Genomic DNA, 27,797 nt, shown 5'->3' on the forward strand with positions numbered 1-27,797 from the left:
CACACCTAAAGTTGGAGGAATACTTCTTTGGAGTTTCTTGTGGCAGTTGCTGTCTGAAGACGAAAAAGCAGTGTCTGGCATGTGCTTTAAACTTGTGAAGTGAGCCTGGCAGCAGCAGGATGGACACACAACGTGGACTTTGAGTGAAAGAGACCCAGAGACCTCTCTGATGCAGTGGAGTGAAAATAAGGCTTTGAATAGCTGTGAGCTGCGCTGCTTTGGAGAGGTGATACAAATACCTAAAGAGTATCAAACAGTTCTGTTGCCTCCAAAGCCACATGCCTGATAAACAAATTATTACACTGCTTCATGTTATTGAAATAGGCTCAAATTTTTTGTTTTACTTTTTAAAGGCTCTGAACTGCACGAGGTTTACACTTACCATGTGTAAATAGGCACCCTGCTGCCATAATTATCCTTCGCTCCAGGCACTATTTTTCAACAGGGTTTGGAAAAATCTGCCTTAAGCACATGTACTTAGGCTATTAGTGCTTTTGGACTGCTGCTGATCTACTTGGAACAATTTCCCCCTTACATTTTTTCCTCCTTACCTCTTTCCATGTCTTACCCTGCATTGGAACTGTAAGCTCTTTGAGGCAGGTACTATCATTTTGTTCTGTTTGTTCTACCTCGCTTAGCATACCTGGGGCATCTGGTTGGTACAATCACATAAATAAATGATCATAATAACCCTTTCTCTGATCCCTGTGTCACAGTCTGTCTCAGCTTTTCCTGGGGGCTAGGTGTGTCACAGCTGTTTGGTGGAGGATGTTTTTGATTAAATGTATTAAAAAAAGATGGGTTTGTATATTGTGTTAATCCCCAGTGTTAAATACATGTGGGATGAAAATAACTATAAGAAGGAAACATTCTCCAGCTGATTTTCTTTCCATCTCTGGATGGGCCTTTTGAAATTCACATGAGGTTTGAGTGCTTGATACCTCTTAGAAACCAGGTCATCTGAGTATTAGCATTCAGATGAGCATCCTAATGCTCAGTCCTTTGAGTTTGCATATTCAGCATAAGCCAGAACACAGAGGTTTTACAGCTCAAATAATCAGGCCAACCCAGTGGTTCAACATTGAGAATTTGAATTTCAGGTTCTAAACATGTAGGCATACTCCGTCTCTGGGAATCTCACAGTGCCTGTGCACATGAAATACATTTAATAGGAACTCCAACTGTTGGCAAAAAAATAACTGTAGCCAGAGATATCCTGAAGATTTTTCAGCAGAGAAGATGCCGCAGCCTTTTAAATTAACAGATCCATTCCAAAGCCATGTCATCAAGTATAGTCGGGCTGCATCCTTAGCAGCTTCAATGACCCGAAGTACATAGCATATTTGCATGTGTATACTGTTCTTACTCGCAAGCCAGTATCCAGAGCTGTCTCCTGGTTAATGGCAGTATTGTAACAGTGCCAGTATGCAACCATGTGGTGGAAAAGCTTGGGTATTTGAAAATTATTTGCTTTTCTACCTTGTAATTTTCAAGCAGGAGAGGCATCAAGTCAGACTTACCAAAGTGATTTTGAGCTTATTTAAAAACAAATGATCAAACCACAATGGGTAGTTATTTGCTTGCTAATCTGACAAAGGGTTTTAATTTTTATGAGCAAAATTTCCTCATGATACAGTAAGACAGATATCCTGAAAGTATATTTGCATGGTGATAAACTTGCCAAGTCATAACAACACTGTTCATTTTTTCCTCCTCCATCCTCTTTCTAGCTGAGCCATTATCTGGACATTGTGGAAGTCAATATTGCTCATCAGATTTCTCTGCGCTCAGAAGCATTTTTTCATGCAATGACCTCTCAGCACGAGTTGCAGGACTACCTCAGGAAAACCTCCCAGGCTGTAAAATTACTTAGAGAGAAAATCTCCAAAATTGATAAAGTAATGTGTGAAGGATCACTTCGAGTTTTAAGACTGTCACTTACCAGAAATAACTGTATAAAAGCATACAATAAACTGAAGTTAATGGCTACTGTACACCAAACACAGCCCACAGTACAGTTGCTGCTATCTACTTCTGAGTTTGTTGGAGCTTTGGACTTAATAGCAACAACACAGGAGGTGTTACAGCAAGAGCTTCAAGGCATTCACAGTTTCCGGTAGGTGCCCATCTAGGAAATTAATAAAATGCAAGAAGAGCTTGGATATGTTGAGCACCTTATGTTGGCTGAAGGGGTTTGGTTTACCTTTGTTTATTCATTCTTGGAGGATATAGTACAAAAGGTACAAAATGTAAGTGTGGCATAAGCAGTGTGACTAATGCGTGTGCCAGAGATAATTTTTTTTGTTTTTTTAGGGGGGGATAAGCTTTTAACATCTAGATGCTTTGTACTCCGTTCTTGTCTACAGGTGGTTTAGGGGTGCAGATATGAGAGCCAGGCAGTGGCTGGACCTTCGTCTTGCAGGGCTTGTAGCCCACAGTTGAGAGATGGTTTTCAAGTAGTGGTCTGCAATCCTTATGCACACAGGATCCCAGAGATACAGTTCTTGCTACACAGCTCCACTCCAGGCCACTGCCTTTAGTGACTGACCTAGGCATGGGGTGTTACAGGAATACACACGGACCGTGTGTTGAGTACATCAGCCTCCAGCCTGTGCTTGTGCTAGAAGAAGCTTTGCAAGCAAAAGCCAGTGCAAAGCTATCAAACCATGGCTCAAAATGTGGCCGGAGGTTGACAACTGTTCAGATGGGATGTGTTCAGCCATGCCTGCTTTTGTGGAGAGCAGTGGCCAGTGGGTGCTTCCTCTTGCTCCATCCATCTGAGAAATACAGTTCTGTGAGCTGCTGAGGTTGGGAAGGGAAGAAACAGTGGGAGGGTGCTGCCCAAGCTGCTGTCACTACTGTTTTTTCACCCATGTTTGCTGCAGTGGTGGGAATTAGTGAGTCCAAGGTCCTGTGCTGGCTGCTTCTGTTAACAGTTGATGCTTAGAGCTTCACTTGAGAGATGCCGCTGCACTCCTCTGATATGCAGGAGTATTACTACAGTAGAATCCTTTTAGCTGATGTAAAATAAGCTATCATAACAGTCATATACAGGATAAAAGTGTCTCATGCGAAGCTGCCACTGTGGTACGATGCTGGCAAAAGTAGCGCATGTTACGTCAGCTCTCCAGCTTGCATCAGCCAGTTGAGGAGCTGTACGCTTAGTTTTGTAAGTTGATGCTGGGGGGTGTTTTGTTTTGTTCAGAGGCTGTGTGGTTCCTGCAAACTGGTGGTTGCATAATAAAAACATGGTTGTTGCTCAGTAATGAACATGAATGTTCAGAACTTTATACGGTTACTACTCTTGTCTGTCTGTTCAGACGAGCTCTTCTAGCTGCCCTTCTAGCTGGTTTGGAAAAAGACTCAAATTTTATGTAGAAAAGATCTCAGAAAAAGTCTTTTTTTAAAAAAAAACCTACATTTAAAAATATTTTGTTTTAAAAAGCTAATAAACTTACTGGGAGGAAAGCTGTTAGAAGCTGTTAGTCTTTTTCAAAAAAACTTAGATGGTCTTAGATGGAATTAGACGGTCCATCTGCAGACACCTCAGTGCAGTTTCTTTCCTCTTTACTGTTCCTACTCTTAACTAGATTATGGTGCACAGCCCTTGACTGAGTCATATTTACATTTACCTTGATGATAGTGAGTGTACTTCTACAACCCTGTGTCAACATCAGTCAGAATTAGTTGTTTTGCAATCAAGTAACCTTTGTGCTACATCAGCAAAGAGTGCAATTCTGTTGTCATTGTGATTAGTATATATGATGTCCCAAGAACGTGTCATTAATTTAAAATTGCACTTGGATATGGAACATATTTGCAGGTGAATGTTCATCTTGTCTGTAAAAAGTGATTTCAGTTGGTTGGTTTGGTAGAGTTTAAAATAGTGACGGGAATGGGAAATGTCCTCTCTGCTTTGGATATTAAAGGTTCAGAAAGGTGAGTTTAATGCAACTTAAGTCATCACCCCCACCAGAGATGCAAGTGCAATTGAGAAGCCCAGCACAGTTGTTCCTAAGTCTTGTAGTGGCCTGTGTGTATAGCATATCTGGAGAAATAATGTGCAATGGAAAGATGGAGATCTTGATAAAACTTCTCCGTAGAACATTGTGGTTTTGAAAATAGGTAAAATAAATAAATAAAAAAAAGTCTAAGTTGATGCCGTATACAAATACTTCACCTTTTTCCAAGAAATACCAAATGGATGTTCTTGCTTTGTTCTGATAAGAATGCCACAATTGTCGAGCGAGTTAAATACCTGATTTATTTTAAGAAGAGATTAACTTCTAAATCAGTATCTCATTTTTCTAAATAATTAGTATCTCTTTTTCTCCCTAAGTAATTTGTCTTTTCTTTTTTAAAAACTTGTTGCTTTAGTGTTGTGCATTGGCAGTTTGTAGAATTTGCTTTTGAACAGACAGCTTTAAATTAAGTCATGTTGCAGAATCATTCGATGTAAAGTGGTGAGAAAACTATTCAGATCATCCATATACAAAAATTATTCTCCTCTTGTCATGCTATATGCCGAAAAAAATGTAATTTGATTCTAGTTATAGAAAAAAATGAAAGCACCTTAATGGTGCTGTGCAGTAATAAATTGGTGTCTTTAATCTAGGTTAACATCCCCAATGATTATATGTATCCATCATAACTGTATGATTACTGCTTGCTACTGCTATAGGATAGAATTAAAGTTTTAGAGCTCTTTAACCTTCTCAAGTTCATCTTTTTAATTTTACAAAAAGAATACTTAATGAGTTAACTAAATTACAAATCTGTACTGCCAGTTTTTACATTGTTTTCACAATCCTTGTTGGGGTGTTGGAGATCTGGTGATATTTTTTTTTTTTTGCACAGGTATGCTGGCAAACCACAGACGCCTGGTAAAATAGTTCTCATCTGTGTATTTTAAAAGAATTTTTACCCTGCATGCATAATTTTACATAAGTGTAGTATTCAGTCATTGAAAGGACCTGTTGTGTCAATGGTACCTCTTAAGAGATCATTGCCAAGGTGTTTCGCTGGAGTGTGAATTAAGGTTTTACTTATTCCTGTGTGTTTCAGGGTGGAGTGATTTTGTTGTTGTTGTTGTTGTTAGGGACTAGAACATCTCGAGTGACATGGTGGCAGCAAGTGCTGGGAATTCTTGTTGGACATTTCCATACCTGAGGTTTGAGAGGGTGGATTATGTTGTATTTCAGTGTAGTTAAGCACAGTTACAGAAATAATTTACCGAGCAGCATCTTTGTGCTTACCTAAGCAAGAGCCTTTGTGTTGTGGGTATTAGTCCTGCAGTAAGTGTTGCAATTTGTCATTACATTGCAAATAATAATCTTTAATTTTTTCTATTTGGTCTGTTTTGAAATGTCCATGATGCAACTGGCTTGGATTTTCTAGAGGCCATTTTTGCTTAAATTAGATGTTTGAAATGTGTCCACTTTGTCCATTCCAGCCAATTCTTGACCAACAATTTCAAAAGCAGACATGTCCCTGGTCATCCCAAAACTAAAAAAAAAACTAATCTGCTTAACTCGGATCCAGCAAGATTCATTCAGTTCAGCTCAGTGCTGGCCATGTGGGCTTCTGCACAGAGGAGCGACCCTGGCATCATGCTTCCTTGCACCCTGGCACTGACTTTGGCTTTTGACATGGGCTGCAAGGCCGGATCCTGTGGGCTTCGCATTGGTACAGCAGTGCTCCTACCAGGGAGTGCTGAGACCTTTTTGCCACTCTACGCAAGCTAACAGTCCAGCTACGCCAGCACTGAATTAAAGCCAATGAGCCATGCAGGTTCTTCCTCCCCATTTTGTATCCAGGTTTATCTAAAATATCACAGCTGCTTTTAATTCTCATTGGCAAAGTGTCTTTTTCTTTTTTAAAAAAAAAAAAAGAAAAAGCAGTCTGATTTTTGGTTGCTTTCAGCTGTTGGTAGAAGTTGGAAAGCCTGGAGTGTTTGGCATCTCTGAAATTTCCACTTTTAATTTTACTCTGCTTTACTTTTCAAGACTGGTCAACGTTTCTGACATGAGAAATTCCCATGTGGTTCTGCATTACAGCAGCCTGCAAAATACGATTTAAAATCGGCAATACATAGAAAAAGTATTTTTAATTTAGAGTAGCATAAAAATGGCAAATCTGAAAACTCTTCTGTGTTCTCTGAAAGCCATCCTGTAAGGTAAAGCTATTACTGTATCTTAGTCATGTGAATTAAATCTGTGACGACTGATATCAAAAGCTCAAGTGTTTGAAGTGGAAGAACTTGTGGACTGATGAGCTGACGAACTGGACAAGCAAAAGAAGTATTCCTTCTTTTTAACACCTATATGCTTACAAGCACTGAGTATTCTTGGTTCTGGTTCACTTCATTGGGAAGAGAGGTACTCGGCACCTTCCAAAAAAAACCAAAAAAAAAACCCTCTACGTCCAATTTTTACCCTCCATCAATATTCAGGTCCATATGTTTTGCTGCAAGGTGATGGTGCCTCTGAAAAATGCTGTAAGAAGTGAAAGATTTCAGCCTCCCATTAAGCCAGCGTTGATTGCATGGAAATTACCTGCTGGGTGGTTATTTTCTTCAACTGTGAACTAATGATTCATTTTCAGGTTGATTATTTAGCTCATATCTCAATGGCTGTTTTTCTTAGGCATCTTGGCTCACAGCTTTGTGAACTGGAAAAGCTGATAGATAAAATGATGATTGCAGAGTTTTCAACTTATGCTCGCAATGATTTAAATAGACCCCTAGAAGATGATTGCCAAATTCTAGAAGAGGTATGTCTGTTATTGAAATAAACTGTCTGATGAATATGTTTGCATCTTTAACATACTTAGTTAGCACCAACTAATTCACTCAGGTCCCTAGTAGCAACATTATAATTTTATACTATTTCTCTTCTCATGCAAACCTCCCTCTGTCCCTTCTTTTTGTGCTTGATAAAATTAAGTAATTGTAACTAAACTCATGGAACTGCAATCCAGTCCTACTTTATCTTTTCAAAATAATCAGTTCTCTTTTCTCTGATTAAATGTATACTGAGTTTGTTTCATGAACCTCAACATGTAAGTGGAAAAGAACATGGACTCATATCTACTTGACTGTAAAATTTCAGTTTTGCAATGAAAGCTGATAGTTGCATGTCCCCATTCTGTCTCCCTATGCATTTATGGGTGCTTATATCAAGCATATGGTTGCCCAGAATACATGCTTCATTTGCAGTATACAGATATATTCCTCATTCCTCTGAAGATCATAAACATCTGAAGATTAAGCTATTGTGATAGCTTTCTAGCCAGGAAAAAGATTTTTCTGGATTTTGCCTGTACTATTCTTCAGTAATTGCTAGACCCTATTAACCATTTAGCCTTGTTTCATCCATGGGTTTCATGAAATATAGTGAATGGCAATAGCACTTAAATATTCCCATTTCTGCTCTATAGCTTCTTCCCACCTCCGTGCTGCAATGTGATAGCCTCTCACTTGTGCTGGTGCAATTGTATTTAGTGTCATTCTTGCTTGGGGTAAGGAAACTCACTAATCTTTAGAAATAGCCATGGTTTTAAGCACAAGTGGATGAGCACAACTGAGGAACAGGCATGAAAGGGGCTGGGAGGAAGGGACTCCATTAGCTGGTATTGCCACAGGGAACGTTGTGTGGTTAAATCGTGGCATTGGTCTCAAGGCACTGGATGACCTAAATCCTGTTCACCATGTGTTTGGTACATGAACTTGCTTACTGCTCTGCAATTTCTTAAAATTGTTTCTTGTCCTCACCTTGATATTTTTAGTGTGTTTTTTTTTAATTTTCTTTTTCCTTCTTGATAGGAGAGACTTGTATCACTAGTATTTGGACTTTTAAAACAAAGAAAGCTAAATTTTTATGAAATATATGGAGATGAAATGATTATTACTGCAAAGAACATAATTAAACAGGTAAGCCAAACACTTCCAACATATCTGTCAAGGTTGCCTGAACCCCTTACAAATTATTTTTAAGTAGTTAAGAACAGCTCTGATGAAGTTTTTTGGTGGCTGATGGTCTCTCATTTAGAGCAGCTGGGCTTGCAGACACTAAGGACTTCCTGAAGCACAGAGGTCTGTTTGCAGAAAAGACCTTCTGGAAGGAGTAGGTAGCACAAGTACAGCAGATCACAGCTTTCTATGTATAATTACCATTGTTCTGAATCCCCTGATTTTAGCTTAGTTTTTTTCTTTGTCTTAACACACGGCTTTCTCAAATAGTATAGTTTTGTCATAATGCTGTGTTTAAAAAAAAAAACACAAAACACACCCCACAAACACCAAAAAGCCCCCCACCCCAACCCTCCAAAAAACAACCCCCCCACGTTCATGGTGTAAATACATAAAAGAGAATCAAAAAACTTGCCAGTTGAAACATTTGAATTCCTGACAAATAATTCCCAACAAATGCTACAGAAAACATTGCTTGCCTAAATGTTAGCACACACCTAGCATAGGCACATGATGAAAGGTTGGAAAACATCCTTGCCTTTTTGTAAGAGAGCCAGGTGAAGTAATGAAGACGGTAGAAGAAGTGCTTGCCTGTAAAAATTATTTAAAAAATGAATCCTTGTCCACATTGCTGTCGTTTGCCATTTAGGGTAGTGTGTCTATCTTTTCAAACCAAAAATCTCTATACATAAAACCAGCTAAAACCAACAAATGAACAAAGTTTAGATGACTTCTTTTGGGGGAAAATGCATAGAATATTTTGGGCAGTAACATGATGGCTTTTGTTTGCAAACAAAAACTCTAGACTGAACTTTGAGTGTGTGTTTGGTACTTTTAATTTTACTCATCTTGTTTGTTTGCATGCATGTTTGAGAATATTGTGCAAGGGGTGTTTTTCTCCCCCAGATATGTGTGATTATTTCAGGAGTAATGTTCTGATGTGTTATGAGCCACCTCTGATGTGTATCTCAAAGGCTGGGAGATAGTCAGGTGGTGCATTTGCCAGCAGATGAAGACAGTCTCTTCTGTCCTTGTAGTATAGCACGCTGTTCAGAGCTGTACTGTGAACCAGGTTGGGAACCCAGCTTTTAAAAGTTTGGAAGAGGAGGAGGAGAATGATGATTATTATCATCATCATCATTATTAGGATTTTGTTTTAAGCCAGCTTGGCTCCCCCAGTCCACTTCACATTGCAGCCCCACGGTTCTGTTGATCTGGTCGTGCAGGGTGGGTATAGATAACACAGGCTGATGGTGCTAGTAAATATTGTGGCGGAATTAGAAGGCAGACAGTGATGCGTGCAACTGGACCACCACTTCTTTTAAGGACTTGGCGATGATGCAAGCTCTTTCTCACTTGACCGCAATACCGTTTAAATTGGGTTAAGCACCTCTGCCCGTAGCTGCTGTTCTCTCTCCACCTGAAAGCAGTGGGATGCTGGGCTGAGTCATTGCCCTGCTCCCTGAAAGATCAGCAGAGGGTGGGAGTGAGCACTACTTTCTAGTTATGCTGTATTACTGTAAGCCTGGAAAAACAAGAGCATACAGCTGTGTGCAGCTGCTCTGGGCCTTCATAGAAGGTGTGACACCAAAAAAAACCCAGCATGAATGAATAACACCAGGATAAAACTGTTCATCTGCCCGTCAGTCTCCACTGGCTTTTCACTTGCCTGTGTTGGCAGTCATGAGGAGACATTTTTTCCTTTAAATTCTCTTTTTGGTTGGATAATAGGCAAGTAGTGCTTCCTGTTTTCCTGCTCGTTCTTGCTCAGAAAGTGCTTCTCCCATTCTGCTGGGAATATTTGTCTTTATGTTGGATTTTTCAGGTGTCGCCTCTGCTCAGTAATAGACGAAGTTTAATGAACTTCTGATGTAAGTTTCTATTGAATAGGGAAAATAGACAGGATTGGAGTATTTATGTGTGGTTTGTGCAACACATTTGCATCGTGGCCTGTTGTCTCAACTCTTAGAGATATTTTTCCTTAATAGAGGAAACTGTTTTCTTCCCACCTCTCAAATGTGCTTCCTGTTCAAATGCATCACTGGGCTGGTTTGGTCAGTACTTTAGTAGCTCTTTATTGCCAGGCAGGTGAAAGAGCAGAGGTTTGTAAGCACTGAACACAATGCATAGTTCAAGAACAAGGTCTGCTTTTAAGAGGCACTGACCACTGTACTGACCACCTTATTCAAAATGCAGGTAAAATCCATGTAGCTTGAGATGATGGCCATCAGTCACCATTTGGATTGTACATATTCACTTAAGGCAAGATGAGTTTGTACTCTACTGGCTCATTTGATAAGGTTATTGATTGACATTTGGGAGAAAACCCCTAATTCAGTCTAAATGGAGTTGATTTGTACCTAGGGCTTACAAGTAATGTGTAAAGACACCAGTGAACAAATTGCCATAAAACAATAGATAAGTTTGCAATGAAAATCAATGGTTCTGGAGACCTGAAGAAACTGGCTGGTTTTGTATGTACCAGTGGAAGAGCAAGTGTCCTTTGAGAAAAGGCCACAGGGTAGCAATAAAGATGTGGAGAAATCTAGGGACAGAGGCAGGCAGTGTCCTGAAGTTGAAGAGGACAGGCAGACAGCAAATACCATGTCTGCTAGGAGAGCAGTTGAAACTGGGCCTGCCTTAACAGTTAAAAGCACAGGACTGTAGGTGTGTGCTCCCACACTTCCCTGGTGCTGTTCCTTCCAGTTTAGGTTAGATCCAAAGTCCTCTATTTAAAGCTGAAAAGGAAGTCAACCAACATTTTCCAAAGTCAGTCACTTTGGAAAGGGGAAGAATATGCCTTCTATTTTGAAGTACCTGACCCAAGAGACATTTTTGAAATGGTGCTTAGCATCCATGCTTCGAAAAGCAGGTGCCTTTGAGATGGAGCCACTCTGTCCTCCAGAGCTTAGTACACAGTTGGGAACATTTTGATCATCTGTATTTTGCAAGTAGATGTTGGGGGGGGGGGGGCAGTGTTGGGGGGTTCTTTTGGGGGGTTTGTTTGTTTTTGGAGAAACATGTTGTTAAATGATACAAATATGTCTTTCCTTTGTTTTACGTTTTCTTATTTAACTTGAGGATCATTGTGTGTATTATGAAACTCAGCAGCGGTTAGAAGGAAGCTAAGATCTTTTTTGTTTTGTTTTTTCCCCTTTAAATTTGACAGTGTGTGGTTAATACGGTATCGCAGATAGAAGAAATAGATACAGAAGTGGTTGTTAAGTAAGTATACAGCCAGATTTTTTTTTTTTTTGGTGGTGGGTGGGGATAGGAGATGGAGTTTTTTAGCATAGATAAGTTTACCATTCTAATTTGTGCCTAAATTTCCCTGTAATTAAGGATTATCCTTCTCTCTCACCTTAAGCCTCTGCTTCTGTCTGCCTCTCTGAGAATATTGCATATTCCCCTTCTCATTCGGACCCTAATGTTACCTTACATTAAACTTACCTTTAAAATAAATACTGAAATTCTGTGCATGTCATTGCATGAAGCATAAACTACTGTGTTTAGGCATATACCCCTTAACTACTTGAAGGCATTCCCTGTTGTCATAATCTGGGATTTTGTATTCAAATGTGTCAGTAGTTTCAGTACCTCCTGCATGAATGAGAATAGGAGCTATCCAGAGAGGAGATCAGACAACTTCAGACCCAAGAAATGGGTGGGCAGGAACCTCATAAAGCCCAACAACAGCACATGCCAAGTTCTGTGTCTTGGAAGGAGCAGCCCTTTGCAAGAGGAGAGGCAGGAGCTGGCTGGCTTCAGAGCAGCTTTGCAGGGCAGGACCTGGGGGTCCTGGTGGAGAACTGGTTGGCCATGGACCAGCAGTGTGTCCTTGCAGCTACAGCCTGGGCTGTGTTAGCATAGCCAGGAGGTTCAGGAGCAAGAAAGGCATTGAGATCCAGCAGAGGCCACTGGCCCAGTTGGGAGCTGAAGCATGGAGTGTAGGAGGAGCAGTCAAGGGAGCTGGGTCCCCCTCCAGTGTGGGGAGGGGAAACTCAGGGGACAACTGCCCACAGCTACCCCATGGGCACGTTCTAGCAGAGCTGTAGACAGAGCCAGGCTCCTCTCAGGTGTGCAGGGGAAGGATGAGGAGCAATGGGCGCAAGATGGAAGATGAGGAATGCCAGTTAAATCTCAGGAAAAATGTGTTCCTTGTGAGGATGGTCAAACCACTGGAACAGGAGCCCAGAGAAGCTGTGGGATCTCTGTCCTGGGACATATTCAAGGTTTGATGGTGCAGGACCTTGAGCAACCCGATCTAGTTGGACCTGTGTTGAGCAGGAGTTGGACAAGGCACTTCCAGAGGTCCCAGCTCCAGAGGCCCCTCTGCCAGTGTCTGTTTTTCTGTAGCTCTGTGATTTGTTTGGCTCAGCAAAGGGCTACCCCAAGATAATAAAACCAGACCAGCTGCTAAAGCAGAGTGAGTGGCAGACTCTACATGAGATTCATACCCAGATTGGGAAAAGACTGGGCACAGGGTCATTTTGAAACATTGGGTATTTGTTCACCATTCTCCAATGTTTACTATTCTGCAGTTGGGTCCTAACTGTGCATTACAGAGTTTAACTTTTGTTCTATCGGTGACTTTTCTGCCCTTTGCCACAAACAGCTGACTTGCACTTTAATAGCAGAAGTGGTTTCATCGCAGTGCAGCAAAATGGGCTTAATAACATGGCTTTTGTAACACTTGCAAAAAAAATTTTTTTTTTTTTGTAATCTCGGGGAGGGGGGGTTTCCCACATAATTTGTGAAAATGTTATTAACCCCACTCCATTGCTGGTATCACATACTTATGCCAGGGAAAAGAACGTTATGCCCTGGAAAAACTAAATGGTAAATGTAAGGCTTTCATTTTTTTAATATCTATTTTTATACACCTCCTTCCCCATTCCACATGCATACATTGTGTGCATCATGACTGTTGTTCAGGTGATATCTGTCTTGCCAGATAAAAGTCTACACAGTGTTCCTTATATTTACAATTCCATTTAAAGCATGTGTGCCAGGAGGCATCATGGCTAGTAAACATTTGCTGTTTACTGAATACTGCTCTGTTTTTAAGGCTTGCAGACCAGATGAGGATGATGAATTTTCCTCAGTGGTTTGATTTACTGAAGAATATTTTTTCTAAGTTTACCATCTTCCTCAAGAGAATAAAGGTAAGACATTCATTTACCAAGAGCTTCACATAGTTCAGACATGAAATGGAATGAAGTTACTTTCCATTTGAAGTCTTAAGGTGTTGGTTTTGCTTGTAGAGTTCAAACTTTTGATTGAAAGGATATGTGAATATCGGCATCCAGGGCAAAAATTATTATTGTTAACAAAGAGAGCAGTGCGAAGGAGATAATACCTCTTGTTGCGTGATTACATCCATTTCAGGCTGCTAGGGATTAGGACAGAACTTTTGTATGTGTTAGATTGCTCCAAATGAGGTTTCTTTCACCATTCTTGGAAACATCTGATATTGGTTACCGTGAAAGACGGATGGGTCTGCCTCCGAATGCTAATTACACAACAGAAAATAAAGCCAGGATTTAGTTTAATTTTGTGGGTAAAAGAAAATCTCTTTCTAGCGCAAGCTTGTGGCACAGGGTTTTGGGTTTTTTTGTAATAAAAGTTATATTTGATTCTAGGCAACGTTAAATACTATCCGTAGCGTGGTTTTCTTGGTTCTAGACAAGAACCAAAAAACCAGAGACCTGGAGGACACCTTACAAAAGAACTCTGCTAAAGACAATACAGTGGACACAGAAGTGGCTTACCTGACTCATGAAGGCATGTTTATAAGCGATGCATTCAGTGAAGGGGACCTCCCGCCTGTAGCAGCTGACACTACCTCTCAAAGAAACACTTCCCCAAACAGTGAGCCCTGTAGCAGTGATTCAGTCTCTGAACCAGAGTGCACTACCGATTCCTCATCCAGCAAAGAGCAAACATCGTCTTCTGTTACTCCAGGGGGAGTAGAGATGATGTAAGTAAATGCGCTGCCTGTCTCAGCTTTGCAACATGTCAGAAACGAGGCGTTAGGTGAAGGTGGTTGTATCTGATGATGCAGTGCAAAAATTACTTTGGAGGAATGTGCTTTTCTAGGTAAGTGAAGTGGAATGCCTCTCCACCATTGCCCCTAGAGACTGCCATCAGACTGCACTGTCCCCAGGTCACCTTTGTTTCCTTTATTTGACTCGCTTTCACCTCTGGTGTGTAGCCGTATGGGTGCTGATTATTTCACTTCTTACAGAAAAGGGCCCTTTCTCCGTCTGTTCTGCTGGGGAGCCAGCTTCTGTAGAGAGCAGGAGAGATGCAAGTCTAGCCTACATGAAAGACAGATTGTCATGCCTTTAGCAGGCAGAAGCATCTTGTTCCCTGTCCATGTTCCCTATGGCTATTTTTTTAATTTTTTTTTAAGCTAGCTTCATGAAATACACCTTGATAAATTCTAGAGAAAAATCTGCTGTTCATTGTCAGCTATTTGACTTGTATGGTTAAATAAATCCATCTCAGTGCTTTGGTAACATAGGCAGGGCTGCTCTGTGGTGCCTCAAGCTCCAGAGTTGTAACCTTTTTGGCATCCTTTTAATGCATGCCTTAATTATGGCTGGATGTCAGAGCTACCTTTTTAAAAGAACCAGGCATAGTGTGTGTGGGACTCAGGCATGAGCCACTTCAAAAGTCAGCATGCCTAGATACAGAGTTCTGTGAAGCAAAATTGAAAAACCACTTGTTACCCTGCTGAAAGATGGAAGATAGCAAGTGGCCTGCTTGCTCTAGCTGATTGGTACTCAAGTGTCTGTACTTGTGTGTTTAAGCAACTGCCAGTTTTGATAGAGACCTTCCCCTCAAATCACAATATTGGCTGAAGGAGATAGATTTAAAATAAATATGCTGTGCATAAATCCAGTTCAGTCCTCTCTATGTCCAAACGTCCGTCGTACACTGGAAGAGAAATGCAATGTGAAGAGGAGTCCAGGGTTACAGTGAGGAGCAGGGAAGGAGAAGGGGGTTGGGTCTGAACTGGTCTGGAGCACATTGCCGAGTTTGCTAAAAATATACCACCCAGCGAGAGTTCTCGAGCAATAAAGTTGTTTCCGAGGCTGGAAATAATATAACTTTGTTATAAAATGAACTTGCTTCATCTCTCTTCTGGTTTTCTTTGCACCTCTGCTCTGTGTTTGGGAGCAGGCTAGCAAAATCACACAGTTACAACAATGTTAGCCCAGTTGTTGCTCTGTAGCATTTGAGGTTTTTTCTCTCCTCTCATACTGTCAGTCCCTTGAGCAGCCGCACTGGACCAAAAGGGTGTTATCTTAACTAATTACATGAGCGGCAGAGCTGTGCTACAGGCCAGCCTAAAAACAGTAGACAAATCACAAAAGTTTTTTTTTTTAAAACGAACCAACTTAGGAGCCTGAAGTCTAAAGAGCTAATAAAATGACAGCCTATAGGTTAAGATAGTGGGGAGTGCAGAGTATTTATTTTAGGCCTTATCCTTGCATTGAAAGAAAAATGCTGTGTTTTGTCTATCATACGCTTGTGGTGTTCAAGCGTTACAGGAACTGAGCAAATTTTGGCTCAGTAAATGTTAATAATATTTATTGTATTAATAATGGCTACATCACATTTTCTCATAGACCATTAATAGCAATTAGAACGTGGATTTAAAACAAAATACAGGGATGTGCAGTTGTGCATCTCCTTGTTACAGGGACTGACATGACATTGACAGCAGCTAGAAGATCCCATCTGTACAAAGTGACTTTGGTGATTAACTGTCTGCATTTGATAATTGCTGCAAGGCTCTTTCCTCCTTCAACCTGTGAGCAGAAATACTGGGGTTTTTAATAAACTGATGCTTAACCAACTGGTTCTGTCATTTGTAGGATCAGTGATGACATGAAGTTGACTGACCTGGAACTGGTCAGGCTAGCAAACAATATTCAAGAGTTACTTTATAATGCCTCCGATATCTGCCATGATCGTTCAGTCAAGTTCCTCATGGCAAGAGCAAAGGTAAGGAGCTTGGCTCAGACTGCTGCTGGTGTCTTGTCCTTGATGAGAATTTACTCCCAAGTTACTGGTTTAATGAGCAAGAGTTCTGAAATGGCATTCTCAATTGAAATTAAGTAACTGTTCCTGCTGCCACAAGCGCTTGATGTTAACGCCCAGAGCATGCAAACATTAACATGTCATTGTAAGGCAATGTGGGTTTCTGCTACTTTTTTTTTTTTTTTTCCTTTTCAATATTCTGACTTGCTGTCTTTGAAGCTCCATGCAGAGAATGCATATCTATGACAAGATAGCTGCTTGCACTGCAATCTGCCTTCTCTGTCCCATGTTGGGTTTAATAACTCTTAAAATACTAGTAGCCCTCAGACATGCTGACTAGTTATTTCTTTACCTCTCTGAATTTTTTTGGTGTTATGTCCCCTTACAATGGTTTTCTTTGCCTATAGGACGGCTTCCTAGAGAAGCTGAATTCCAATGAGTTTGTTGCTCTTTCTCGCTTGATGGAAGGCTTTATCTTAGATACTGAGCAGATCTGCGGCAGGAAGAGTATGTCCTTGCGAGGAGCACTTCAGAGTCAAGCCAATAGATTTGTGAATAGATTCCATGAGGAGAGGAAGACAAAACTAAGGTATCTCTGGGTAGAAAGATCTTTGTGTTCTTACATGAATTATTTTATCAATCATATGCCAGGCAAACACAATCTTTTGTTGCCCAGAATGCTACTAAGCCAGTTGTACCTAAGAGCAGCAGATGAAAAAACTGTTTTAAACCCCAATTACTTTCAATTAGTTTAGACTTCTACTGTTTTCATAACATGACTCATAATTTCTTCAAACTGGATTGTTCTACAGTTACCTCGAAAAGGACAGTAATAGCTACAGGAAGTATGCAAGAGTGACACTGAAGGGCAGGATTACTCTGTCTCAGGAGTGAAGTAACTTCAGGATAATTCACTTCCAACCGTTTTAAAAACAAGCAAACAAACAAAACCCACCCTCATCCCCCCCAACTCAAAAAAAAACCCCAAAACCAAACCCAGAACAACAAAAAAAAACAACCCAAAAAACCTCCAACGAAAACAACAATTTTAAAAAAAAACAAACCAAACTAAAAACCAAACCAACCAAAAAACCACTTGGGGAACAGCCTTCCCAGTAACATACATCAAGTCTTTTTCCTCTCATCCATCAAAAGCTCTTAAAATTCCAGTATTTACACATTACTTCAGTGGCAGTGATCTCATAGGGCTCTTTATTGCCTAGTGTAGTCTTTTGTCCTCTGTGATAGATGGAATGAACAAATTGTGAGATCTCCAGGCCAACACGGTGTCTTTCTGTTTTGCTACTGCCAATTGTTGGGCACCTCTTTGTAATGAAGATGAATAACATAACATTTTGGGCCACTGGCTTTTTTTAAATTACTGTAGTTCTGATTCTATGGTATTGCAGGCAGGAGAAGTGTCAAGACAAGGCATTTCATTTTCTCAGCCTCCTCTCTTTTGTGTTTATAACTAGCCTACTTTTGGACAACGAGCGCTGGAAGCAAGCTGAAGTTCCTGCCGAGTTTCAGGATCTTGTCGATTCAGTGTCAGATGGCAGAATTTCTCTCCCTGAAAAAAAACCAGCAGGTGTGTATCTTGCAGTCCTACTGCTAACTGAATTTATTATCAGCAAATGCTGCTATTGAATGTTGATGGACATACTTCAGTGTCACTCTTGATCTGTGTTTGCTCGCTGTCTTCTGGGGGGATCAGAAAGAAGCTGATACTTTTTTTTTTTTTTCCCTCCTGTTACCGATGTTGAAATATCTGGTGCTGACCTTAAGAGATTATTTATTTATTTTTTGAAAACCCATTTAAGTGTTAGTACAGGGAGGGAGCTACTTTTTTATACAGGTGTTCCCAGTGTAGAGGCTTACAGTCTTTGCAGAAATTCAGTCTTTCCCTAGAACATACCACTGAAGTGTTGCAAAGGACCAAGGAGTGTGCATGTGTGCTCAGCCCCCATTGTGTTAAACAAAGCGTACTCCTTCGCACTGCTTCATCTGCCAGTTGTTCAGATGAAGGCAGCATGCTATGTGGCTGCTCATGGAAGTGAAAACTCATGTACATTAAATTATTTACCTTGCCACAGAAACCCCATTTGACCTCAGACAAGTCACTTTTTTTTCCTCATGCCCCATGTCCCCATGTGCAAAATGGGAGTGCATAATGTGTTCTTGCCTTGTGGGGACACTCATCCAATATTGCAGTGATGCATGTGTGTGAAAAGCTAGAAGAGGAAGAAAACATACATGGAGGGGAAGGAAAATGGCAATAGATGAGAAGGAAGAAAATACAGTAATGCCATGGTGGAGAAACCCCAACCCCCCAAAAGGAATACAGCAGATACAGAGAGCGTATTAGGCAATAATCGCTCCAGTTGTGGAACATGACACCAAAATATGCTCATCGACCATTGCTTTTAAAATAAGCTCTTGCAGCTTCCTTCAAGAAGATAGGAAACTGGCAGCATCAAATTTAGCACAAAAAACTGCATCAGTAAGAGCTTCTACTACAAAGCCGGAGGAAGTAGTAGTCTGAAGCTAAAATATTAATATACACAGCAAATCATTTGAGAATGTATAGTAGAAAATGTAGTGACTATTTCTGCTTTTCTTCTTCTATTTGTAACCTGTTGTATTTGAAGTTTCTAAGTCCATAATGACTGTGGGACTTTGGGGGATTTTTGATCTAAAATCCCAGCAGATAATAAAGTAACTTTATGGGTTGTAATAACGGGTGACCAACTATATAATACATATTGTAAGTGACAGCAGTGCTCCAAAGATTGATTGTGGGTTTTTTTTTTCCAAGCCTTAGCAAGTGAACACTAAATTTTTTTAGACACTAGCATTTTTTTGTACTTGTTTTTAGTTCAACTCACCTCTTCTCCTTTCTTGCTAAAATGACTAGCTCCTGAAGAAAGAAAGCCAACGGAATTCCTTATTGTTGAAGGACAAAAATATGCAACAGTTGGGTAAGATGCACTCTTTTCTCTTAGCAGTGGGTTAGTTGGCAAGAACTTTTGAGAAGAACTGTGATGAATACTAACAGCTTTAGCAATCTTATTTAAATAAAAAAAGCCCTCTCCTTCCACAGACTGGTTTCACCTTAGTTCCCAAACAGTTATAAAACGTTGCAAGCTCTTCTGTACATGAAAATGCTGTTTCTTTTCTGAATGCCTAGGCTGAAATTTATGGTTTCATTTGAGTATGTTTTTCTTCCAGCTATTTCATGAAAACAGAGTCATGAAAATACAGGTTTGTCTTCATAGCACACTTGTTATTTCTTGCAATATAGGTTATCTCTGGCAAAACCGTACAATGATAGAATAGTTTGAGTTGGAAGGAACCTTTAAAGGTCATCTAGTCCAACCCTCCTGCAGTGAGCAGGGACACCTTCAACTAGTCAGGTTGCTCAGAGCCCCATCCAACCTGACCTTGAATGTTTCCAGGGATGGGGCATCTACCACCTCTCTGGGCAACCTGTGCCAGTGTTTCACCATCCTCATTGTAAAAAATTTCTTCCTTACGTCTAGTTTGAATCTACCCTCCTTTAGTTTAAAACCATTGCCCCTTGTCCTATCGCTACAGGCCCTGCTAAAAAGTCTGTCCCCATCTTTCTTACAAGCCCCCTTTAAGTACTGAATGGCTGCAATAAGGTCTCCCCAGAACCTTCTCTTCTGCAGGCTAAACAACCCCAAAATATGAGTCCACTACTGAATGATTGCTTATCTTATTCTGAATAAGAAATAAGATATGGGCTATCTTAAGTTGCATACGCTGTTTCTTGGTATCCTGATTGCTTTGGATTGGAAAATAGTTTCTTAAAGCTGGTTATATCAAAGACATTTTAAAATATATGATGACTCGCATACTTCTTTCATTTAAAAGCATGCTGCGTTTCCAAAGGTTGTGAGGCTTAAGCATTAAAAATGCATAAGAATGGTTTTGGGGACGGAGTAAAACCTGGAAGATCTCACTCCCCAGAGTCCTAACATCAATCTATCCCAAACGTAAAAGTTCTGATTTACATAATGTCTTTGACCAGTTGTCATTTTATGAGTTGCTTCATGATGATGCATCATTGTTCAATTAGAAACAGAAGCTGATGGCTCAGAACTTCTGTGCCAGCCAACTGATACTACTGCGAAAGAGCATTTCAGGTTGAGTAGGAGCATTTGAACATGCTTTAAAGCATAAAATTTACCTAATAGATGATGTGTTTGATAATTCATCTCTGCTCATTCGAAACTTGTTATATGTAGCTCCGTGAAGCAATTGTCAGCTTCATGTTGATGCAAATACTTCAGTTATACACACTTCTACATACAGTTTCATTTTACTTAAATAAAATGTATTCATGAAAAAAAGCCTAGATGTTCCCCCAAAATTCTCCAGGTTTTTATTTTCAGTTCATTGTTCATCATCTTTCTGCAGTCTACAGCCTAAAGAAAGAAAGAGATTTAACTTTTTGAAATGTTAGAGTATCTGCTCTGAACATTTGATCTTGCCTTAGTTTTCCTACCTTCTGTGTATTTGAATTCAAAGGATCATACCTGCTCTTTGTGGAGCCTTCTTAATTCCATCCAATAGCTCCCAAATTCTCCAGTGCTTCCTGAATTCAGCAGAAGTCACAGGTCTTGAGCATATTTGAATATTTGGTGCTGTTTCTTCACAGCTGCCTTCTCTGTTTGTGACTCCTTAGCATTCATTACATCCTTTTCAGTGGTGGTTGTTGGTTGTCTACATTGTGTGGATTTTTATACTTGCTCAAAGTTGGCCAGAATTATACAGCAGTATAAGAAAGTAGCTTTGGACTTTTTCCTGTGCAAACATCTACGTGGAGACTTCTAGTTCCACAGTAGCTTTTTTGGAGATTAAAAAGTTATACCAATGAATGTTAGAGATATTCTCTCATATATGTTAAGTACTTCACATGCCACCCTGTGGAATGGGTATTCTTTATAACCATCTTTATGTATATCTTCTTTTATGTTTTACTTCTACTTCAGATCAGTTAGTGGGTTTATTTAATGCTATAAAGTCTAGCATTAGGTAGCTTTCTATCAACGTGACTGGCCTGTTTTTGATTTTTCAGCATCTTCTGTGCACTGAGATGACATACTTGGCTGTTTCCTCTCTTGTAGGACAGTATTGCTGTTAATAAGAATAATCCTTGAGTACTGCCAGTGTGTGGATAACATTCCTTCCATCACCACTGACATGCTTACCCGCCTGTCTGATTTACTGAAGGTATGACTCCAAAATTACTATCTGTGCTAATCAGAGCTGTTGAAGGCAGATAACATGTCTTACTCTCTGTAATGCTTCATGTGCTTTTGTGATTTCATATAAATAATATAAATTGTCTAGAAATGATTGCATTTGTTACTGTGCCATAAGGTAGCCTTTTAAGCTAAGGGTGTTAAAGATGCCATTTGCTGTGTGAATTAACTTTGGGAAGGCTGTCTTTCCTCTTGTTCACCTGGAATATTGGAAATCACATCTAGTAGTGTTTGTCATAGCTGCTTGTCCTTCAGGCTGGGTGTAGGATTAATGCTGCTGAAGAAGAAGCAATTTGATCCCAGGTGCCACAGATATATATATATATCTATATTCAGGATGGAAACAAGTCCCTTTGTTTTTACAAGTCAGTAGAGGTATAGTCAGTAGAAGCATGAAAAATAGTATGGGATGAAGCTTCTGTTGTAAAAAAGATGATGAAAGACCAGGACCTTTTGTCATTTATTTCTCACTAGAGAAGAGGAAAGCTGGTTATGCACAGATATTGCAAGGTAATACAAGTAAACAATAATAAAAGGAGTACATGAATGCACCTTAAAACTGTCGTGTGTATATGTGTGTGTGTATATATATATTAAAGTCTAGCAGTTAATTTGCTTCAAGGTCTTCACTTGTGTCTTTGACCACAAAGGTTATATCAGGTATTAGAGTTCTGAACATAAGCATAATCAATAAAAGACGAAGAGATTCTACTCTCCAAAAGTATATTTTACATAAGGTGGGACACAGGGGAGGGGAAACACACCCTAGGAGATGGACCTTCAAATAATCTTCCCGTTGGTAGTTCTTACCTGAATAACCAGATGCAGGAACACTCCTCCCTGCAGTCATCGTTCAGATTCATCCACAAACCTTCCCCTTTGAAAGCACTATCCGAGGCAAATCAGTCAGTCTTGGAATGGGGATACCCCTCTTCACCTCTCTTTCTCGAGCTGCTGCTTCACTCAAGTCTTGCAGCACCTTTTCGCAGGCAGGCAGAATAGCAGCAGATGCCTCAAACTTGGCCAGACTTGCATCTCTGCGTTACTTCTCTCTCCCTACCATATCTTGTTCTAGCTCTGTGATTTGTGTTTTATTCCTTGATATTCAAACATCACGTGCAGTTTAATTATTGTATGTCTGGCAGCAAGGTGCCGTCAATTGGAGAGATGACAAGAGCAGCTAGCAAAAACAAAAGCTCATTTATTATACTTCGAACAAAATAAGAGCCACTCAGGGTGTCCTTGCAAGTCACTACACTTTTTTGTTTGACAGCTGTCAGAGCTAGCAAGCTTTGAAGGTAGAGAGCGCTAGTCTTTATTGTGACAGCAGCTGCAAAGTGTTCCCAGGTAATGAAATTCCAGGCCATTTTGGACTTCAGCTGCAACCAGAGTGAAATAACCCCTGTGCATGAACAAAAACACAATCATAATTACTGGAGTTGTTTAGCTGGTACAGACGAGAGAACGCTGGCAGCCATGGTGCCGAACACAGAAATGCTTTCCTTCAAGCAGTCACAAGGAGGGGGTATTGCTCTTTTGATATTTCAGGCATGCTACTAGTTCGCTGCTTTGTCTGCAACAGGCCATCTGGTAACAGTAATATCTACAAAAGGCAGGGAGGGAGTATGAGTGTCTATCCTTTATAGAGCATGTTTTTAATGGTCTGCCACGCAGTCAATGAGTTGGTGCTAACCTGAGCTAAATACCTCAGAGGAGCTTAGGCTGTGTAGGATGTATCTGTCTTTGGCTCAGTGGATCTACTTCTAAAGTCCACCAGGGTGCATAAGAAAAGGTCTTGCTTATCAGGAGGAGGAGTGGAAGTGAATGTCAGACAGTTTCAGATCCTGACTTCTGTCTGAGAGCAGAGTAGATTATGCCTCTCTCAGGTTGGGGGTTCAGTTGTGGCGTTAGGTCTGGGTTTCTTTCCTGGCCCTGGATACCCCACTCTGGAAGCCCAGAGTGGGTATGTGGTGTTCACGGCATATCCTCTCTGGTCCTGAGTTTCATGACTAACTCCAGGCAATAGCCAGAAAAATTGTTTCCTATTTTTACTCAAGGAGGTTTGAAATTTTGGGTTTGTTGTGTTGTGAAGCAAGACCTGTGAAGCAGGATTGTGGCCCTCAAAAAAAGGAGCTGTATTGTGAGGGAAACTCGCTGTGTTGCAGACACAAGCTGCAGGGCAACCTTGTCACAATGTCTTGTGAATTTCTTTAGGTGCAAGAGAAAGGGTCAGCTCTCTGCAGGTTTTGCCTCCCAATTTCCACCCCAGTGTCAACAGGACAATTTTGTTCAAACATGAGCCCTGGGACTTCTGCTCTCCATTCAGAGCAGGAATGGAGGACAGCAGCAACAGCTCCTCTGTCTCTACTGCATCACCCAAGCCAGTCTAGAACATCTGGTGTCTCAAGCTGGGTGGTGGAGCAGAATTCCAAAATAAGACAGAATACCCTAACAGGAACTGTCTTACTGCCCAGAGACCCTGCTGGCCTGTGTGCATTTAATGATAACTTCTTTCCTCCTGGAACTAAGTTCGGAAGATCAAGTCATGAGCCGTGCACTATACCTGGAATTCCTACAGAATTGTTCTTTGGCATGGCCTAACATCTTCTGTGCATCATTTCTTAATCTTGGTATTTTATAGTGTTACAAACACAGATTCAGCCACCTCAGCAGCAGTGAGTTTGAGTGCTTTCAAGTTTTCTTTAACATCAGCAGTGGGGAGGGTCTAGTGCCAGAGCAGAAACTTGGTCTTTTGATATTTTCTGTTCTGATATTATACTTGTCTCCTCTACTTAGCAAAACTAGTGAGATCCTTACTCTTCACTCCACCCAAGGCCCTGGTTTGAGAAGTACATTTTATAGATTTCTAGTATAAAGCCATTCTTGGGTATGGCTTTCAAAGTAAGGCTGAACATAGCTAGTCTGCAGCAAGTCTGACTTGCTACTTTCACACTAAGAGAAGGTTCACCCAAAGGTCTCATAGAGAAGCAGAAATTAGTCACTGAATTGAAATCACTGAGCAGCTGTGTTTTTATAACAGTGTTTCTGCTTCCCTCTGCTGAAACACTGCCTTGAGTGCTTTAGCATAAGCTGAGTCAAAAAAATACTATGGGCCAGTGACTACTGAAAGTGGTGAAAAAGTTCCTTTTGTCTTACTAGTTAACAGTCCTCTGTAGTTAACATACTCCTCTTGTAGCAAGGAGTATGTGGAATTCTGGTACTGGCCTTCACTTATTCTGTAATAATCTGTTTAATCTTGCAGAATTCTGTTGATGGTATTTCTAAGCTCTGGTTATGTGTAGTTCTTAAAGAGTCAGCATAATTTTTCACTATCTTTTTCTTTCTCACAGTATTTCAACTCTAGAAGTTGCCAGCTAGTACTTGGAGCTGGAGCATTACAAGTTGTTGGTTTGAAAACAATCACTACAAAAAACCTAGGTATGGATTTCTATATTTAAAATGTCAAAGCTTGTTCTCCTGCCTGTTAAAAAAAAAAACCCACAAAAAAACCCTAAACATTTATGATAAGCTATGTTTGTGTTGTGCTGCCATGCATGGAACACAGAGGGTGACATAAAACCTTGCTGGTTAGGGAGTAAAACATGTATAAAAGCTAGTGAATTGTCTGATTAAGGGGTGCACTAAAATCCATCAAATTCCTAAATGTAAAGTTTCACTGTGTTACATGAAGGAAACGTAAGAACAAATACACAGGCTAGCAAGTTTTCCATGAAAATGTTTTGACTGGGGGAAGGTGTAGTTACTTTTTCAGTGGTGACTGCCATGCTTGGGAGCGGCTTAGTGTTCAGATCTCAAGATTGGAGGTATGTAGGTAGAGGAATGCAGCCAAACTCGTGTCTCCCCGTGCATTTCACTGAGCTGTGCTACCCCATCTGCCCTGTGGTGCTGTATCCTGTAACACTGTGTCCACATACAGCTCCTGCGGTCTATAACCACATGTCAGTAATGCGCGAAATGATTTCTGTGGGTGGCTTTGAATCAAATAGATAGTCTTCACGTGGCTGAGTGTCCCGGCGCAGTCAGGTAACTGTGTCTGTGTGCTGAATCCAAATTATGATTTGGGCTTTAGAGTTTCTCATTTTCAGCATGCAGCTGTTTAGCTGAATTGCCAGCCCCAACTTACTCACCTGGACTGCTTTAGCTGTTCTGAAAAGCTGGGGAGAACTAGGTGCCCAGTTCCATGCTACAGAAAAGTCTGATGTGCTGCTCAAGATCCCCAGTTTTAAACTATCTCCTGAAATTAAGGTTCAACCCTTTGGTTGATGGGTTGAAGCAGGTGTTGGAACTGGCAGTTCCCATGTTTCAGGGTGTCCTGATTACCAGTCTGCATTTCCCTTTTAAAAAGGGAATAGCTTGAGGAGGATGGGTTGAGAGGCTTCCCGCCAAGGGGCCGTGGGCCATAGTATTGGAGCAGACACAAGTGAGCAGAGAAAAGCTGGGTCAGGTCTTTGCTCCAGAAGGCTTAGCCGATGTGGTGACCACTCTGGCACCACTGTGTGTTCTGCTGCCAGCTCAGGCCCTGGTGGGCACAGGAGAAGCTCAGTTTTAGGAATCCTGCCGGCACCACAGGCAGGAGCTGGCTCTGGGCAGCTCAGCATTGGCAGGGCAGAGTGTTTATGCACACTTCCCACAGAAGAAATATTGATGCCTTGAGAATGTGGCTGCCAAGCTTAGGTAGCTCATAAGTCAGGTCTTTTGAGATCTCTCTGATGTCTGCGTGTGCTCAGGGCTCAGAATGTCAAGTAGAGACTTAAAGCCTCTTGTAAAATTAGTACCTTATCCCGTATCTTACAGAAGGTGAGTGTGAATAGCCAGGTACTAGTCTGGGATCTTCACTGTGTGGGGTTTCCCAGTGGAAACAAATGCTTACATCCTTTTTTTTCGGGGTGTTTTTTTTTTTTTTTAAATTAATTTTTTGTTAAATTGTGTCAGATCTGTTATGTATCTCAAAGGAGATACAGTCTATACAAAATTACTCTTCTTGTGTAATAATTATTTTTTTCTTTCCCTCTCTCTCTTCTGGATTTCCAGCCCTTTCTTCACGTTGCCTACAGCTAATCGTACACTACATTCCTATTATCAGGGCTCATTTTGAAGCTCGACTGCAGCCGAAGCAGTTTAGCATGCTCAGGCATTTTGACCACATTACAAAGGTAACTCTTTTGGCATTTCCTAATTAAATGCAAAGTTCTGCTTTTCAACTGTGCTCTGAAGAATATGAATGCCATTAGATAGTAAATAAAACCTGCTTTCTTCCATTACAGGATTATCACGACCACATAGCTGAAATTTCAGCAAAGCTTGTTGCCATAATGGATAGCTTATTTGACAAACTGTTATCCAAGGTAATGATTTATGGAAATAATTATACCCTCTAAATTGCAATTGGAGGTCTCATTGTATACAGTCTAGATGTTTCAAATGGAGTCTTAAACTTTCCTAATCAGGAATTGTTTGACCTTCTTTAAACTGTATAAACACAAACCTTTGTGCTGTACTTGTGAATGTGTTTTGTCTTAACGTTTGCCACCTGGGTATTGTTTGCCTTCACCCCCACAAAAAAAATTGTTCATTTAGTCCTTCAGCAGTAACAGAAATGCTTTGGCTGGTGCAGATGCTCTGCTGTTTAGAAACTGAAGTGCTCTCCTACCCTCGGCAGTTTTATCCACTGACAGCTCTTGTCTGGAGTCAGGCTGACCCAGTTCCCATTTCCTGCTCTTCCTGATGGTGCCTCTTTGGAAGTGGGGAGCGCATAATTTCCTGCAGCTAGGAAACAGCAAAAAACTGCTGAGGAGGAAGAGTTTTTGGAGGGGAAGGACCAGCTCTTCTATTGGGCTGCAGGCCTTGGGGCTAGAGGTCTGTGCTTAGCAGTTTCTGCTGTGTAGCAACGCTAATAGCTGTCTCATGAAGTGCTCTTAGTGTTTTTTGGTTTTCGAAGACTCATCAGTGGAACAGGTTGGTCCTGGGCTGGATCCACTCACTCTGACTCATCTCGAGGCAGAATACACTGAAAGAGGCTGCCCCAAGACGGGACCTGTTGGGCCCACAGATCTGATGGATAAAGTACATGAGGTTTTAAAGCTTAGTGTTTTGCTTTGGATCTTGTGCTCTTAAAAGAAGCTGTTTCATGAGAGAAAAAAATTAATTCTTTACTGACGGATTTGATTGATTGGCCTGGGCGAACCTCTTTCTCATAGGAGCTCATGAGAAACGCAGAATCTCCCTGGTGGAGCATAGTTTGGGGACAGGCGAATGGGGGCTGCAGTGAGGCAGCTCTAACAGGCGACACTTCTGTCTTCCTTGCTGTTTCTATTGTTTTATTGTTTATTTTATGTTGTGGTTTTTCTTTTCATCTGTTTCCTTGGGCTATCAAATAGTGTTACTTAAACTTAGGGGGAAAAAAAGCCCAAGCAGTTAAATTAGGATTCCCTGCCCCCTGTTGTGTTTACACTTTTTAAAACATGTTT

The 27,797-nt window shown here is 40.8% G+C and overlaps 1 protein-coding gene across 3 annotated transcripts in view; it reads left to right on the forward strand.

Annotated features, from left to right (window-relative positions):
- Positions 1-27,797, forward strand: part of VPS54 (VPS54 subunit of GARP complex) — a 54,257-nt gene that overhangs the window by 19,829 nt on the left and 6,631 nt on the right. For 2 of the 3 annotated variants that reach the window (XM_075706702.1, XM_075706703.1), the window contains exons 7-20: positions 1,731-2,116; positions 6,645-6,771; positions 7,823-7,930; positions 11,139-11,194; positions 13,038-13,134; positions 13,612-13,949; positions 15,856-15,985; positions 16,429-16,610; positions 17,497-17,609; positions 18,936-18,999; positions 21,172-21,277; positions 24,660-24,747; positions 26,362-26,483; positions 26,595-26,675. In XM_075706702.1, coding sequence (XP_075562817.1) covers positions 1,731-2,116; positions 6,645-6,771; positions 7,823-7,930; positions 11,139-11,194; positions 13,038-13,134; positions 13,612-13,949; positions 15,856-15,985; positions 16,429-16,610; positions 17,497-17,609; positions 18,936-18,999; positions 21,172-21,277; positions 24,660-24,747; positions 26,362-26,483; positions 26,595-26,675 — 1,998 coding nt within the window. The remainder of the gene's footprint in view (positions 1-1,730; positions 2,117-6,644; positions 6,772-7,822; positions 7,931-11,138; positions 11,195-13,037; positions 13,135-13,611; positions 13,950-15,855; positions 15,986-16,428; positions 16,611-17,496; positions 17,610-18,935; positions 19,000-21,171; positions 21,278-24,659; positions 24,748-26,361; positions 26,484-26,594; positions 26,676-27,797) is intronic. The other variant, XM_075706704.1, reaches the window with a different exon arrangement.

The sequence above is a fragment of the Pelecanus crispus genome, chromosome 3, assembly GCF_030463565.1.
Source record: "Pelecanus crispus isolate bPelCri1 chromosome 3, bPelCri1.pri, whole genome shotgun sequence".
NCBI classification, from domain to species: domain Eukaryota; kingdom Metazoa; phylum Chordata; class Aves; order Pelecaniformes; family Pelecanidae; genus Pelecanus; species Pelecanus crispus.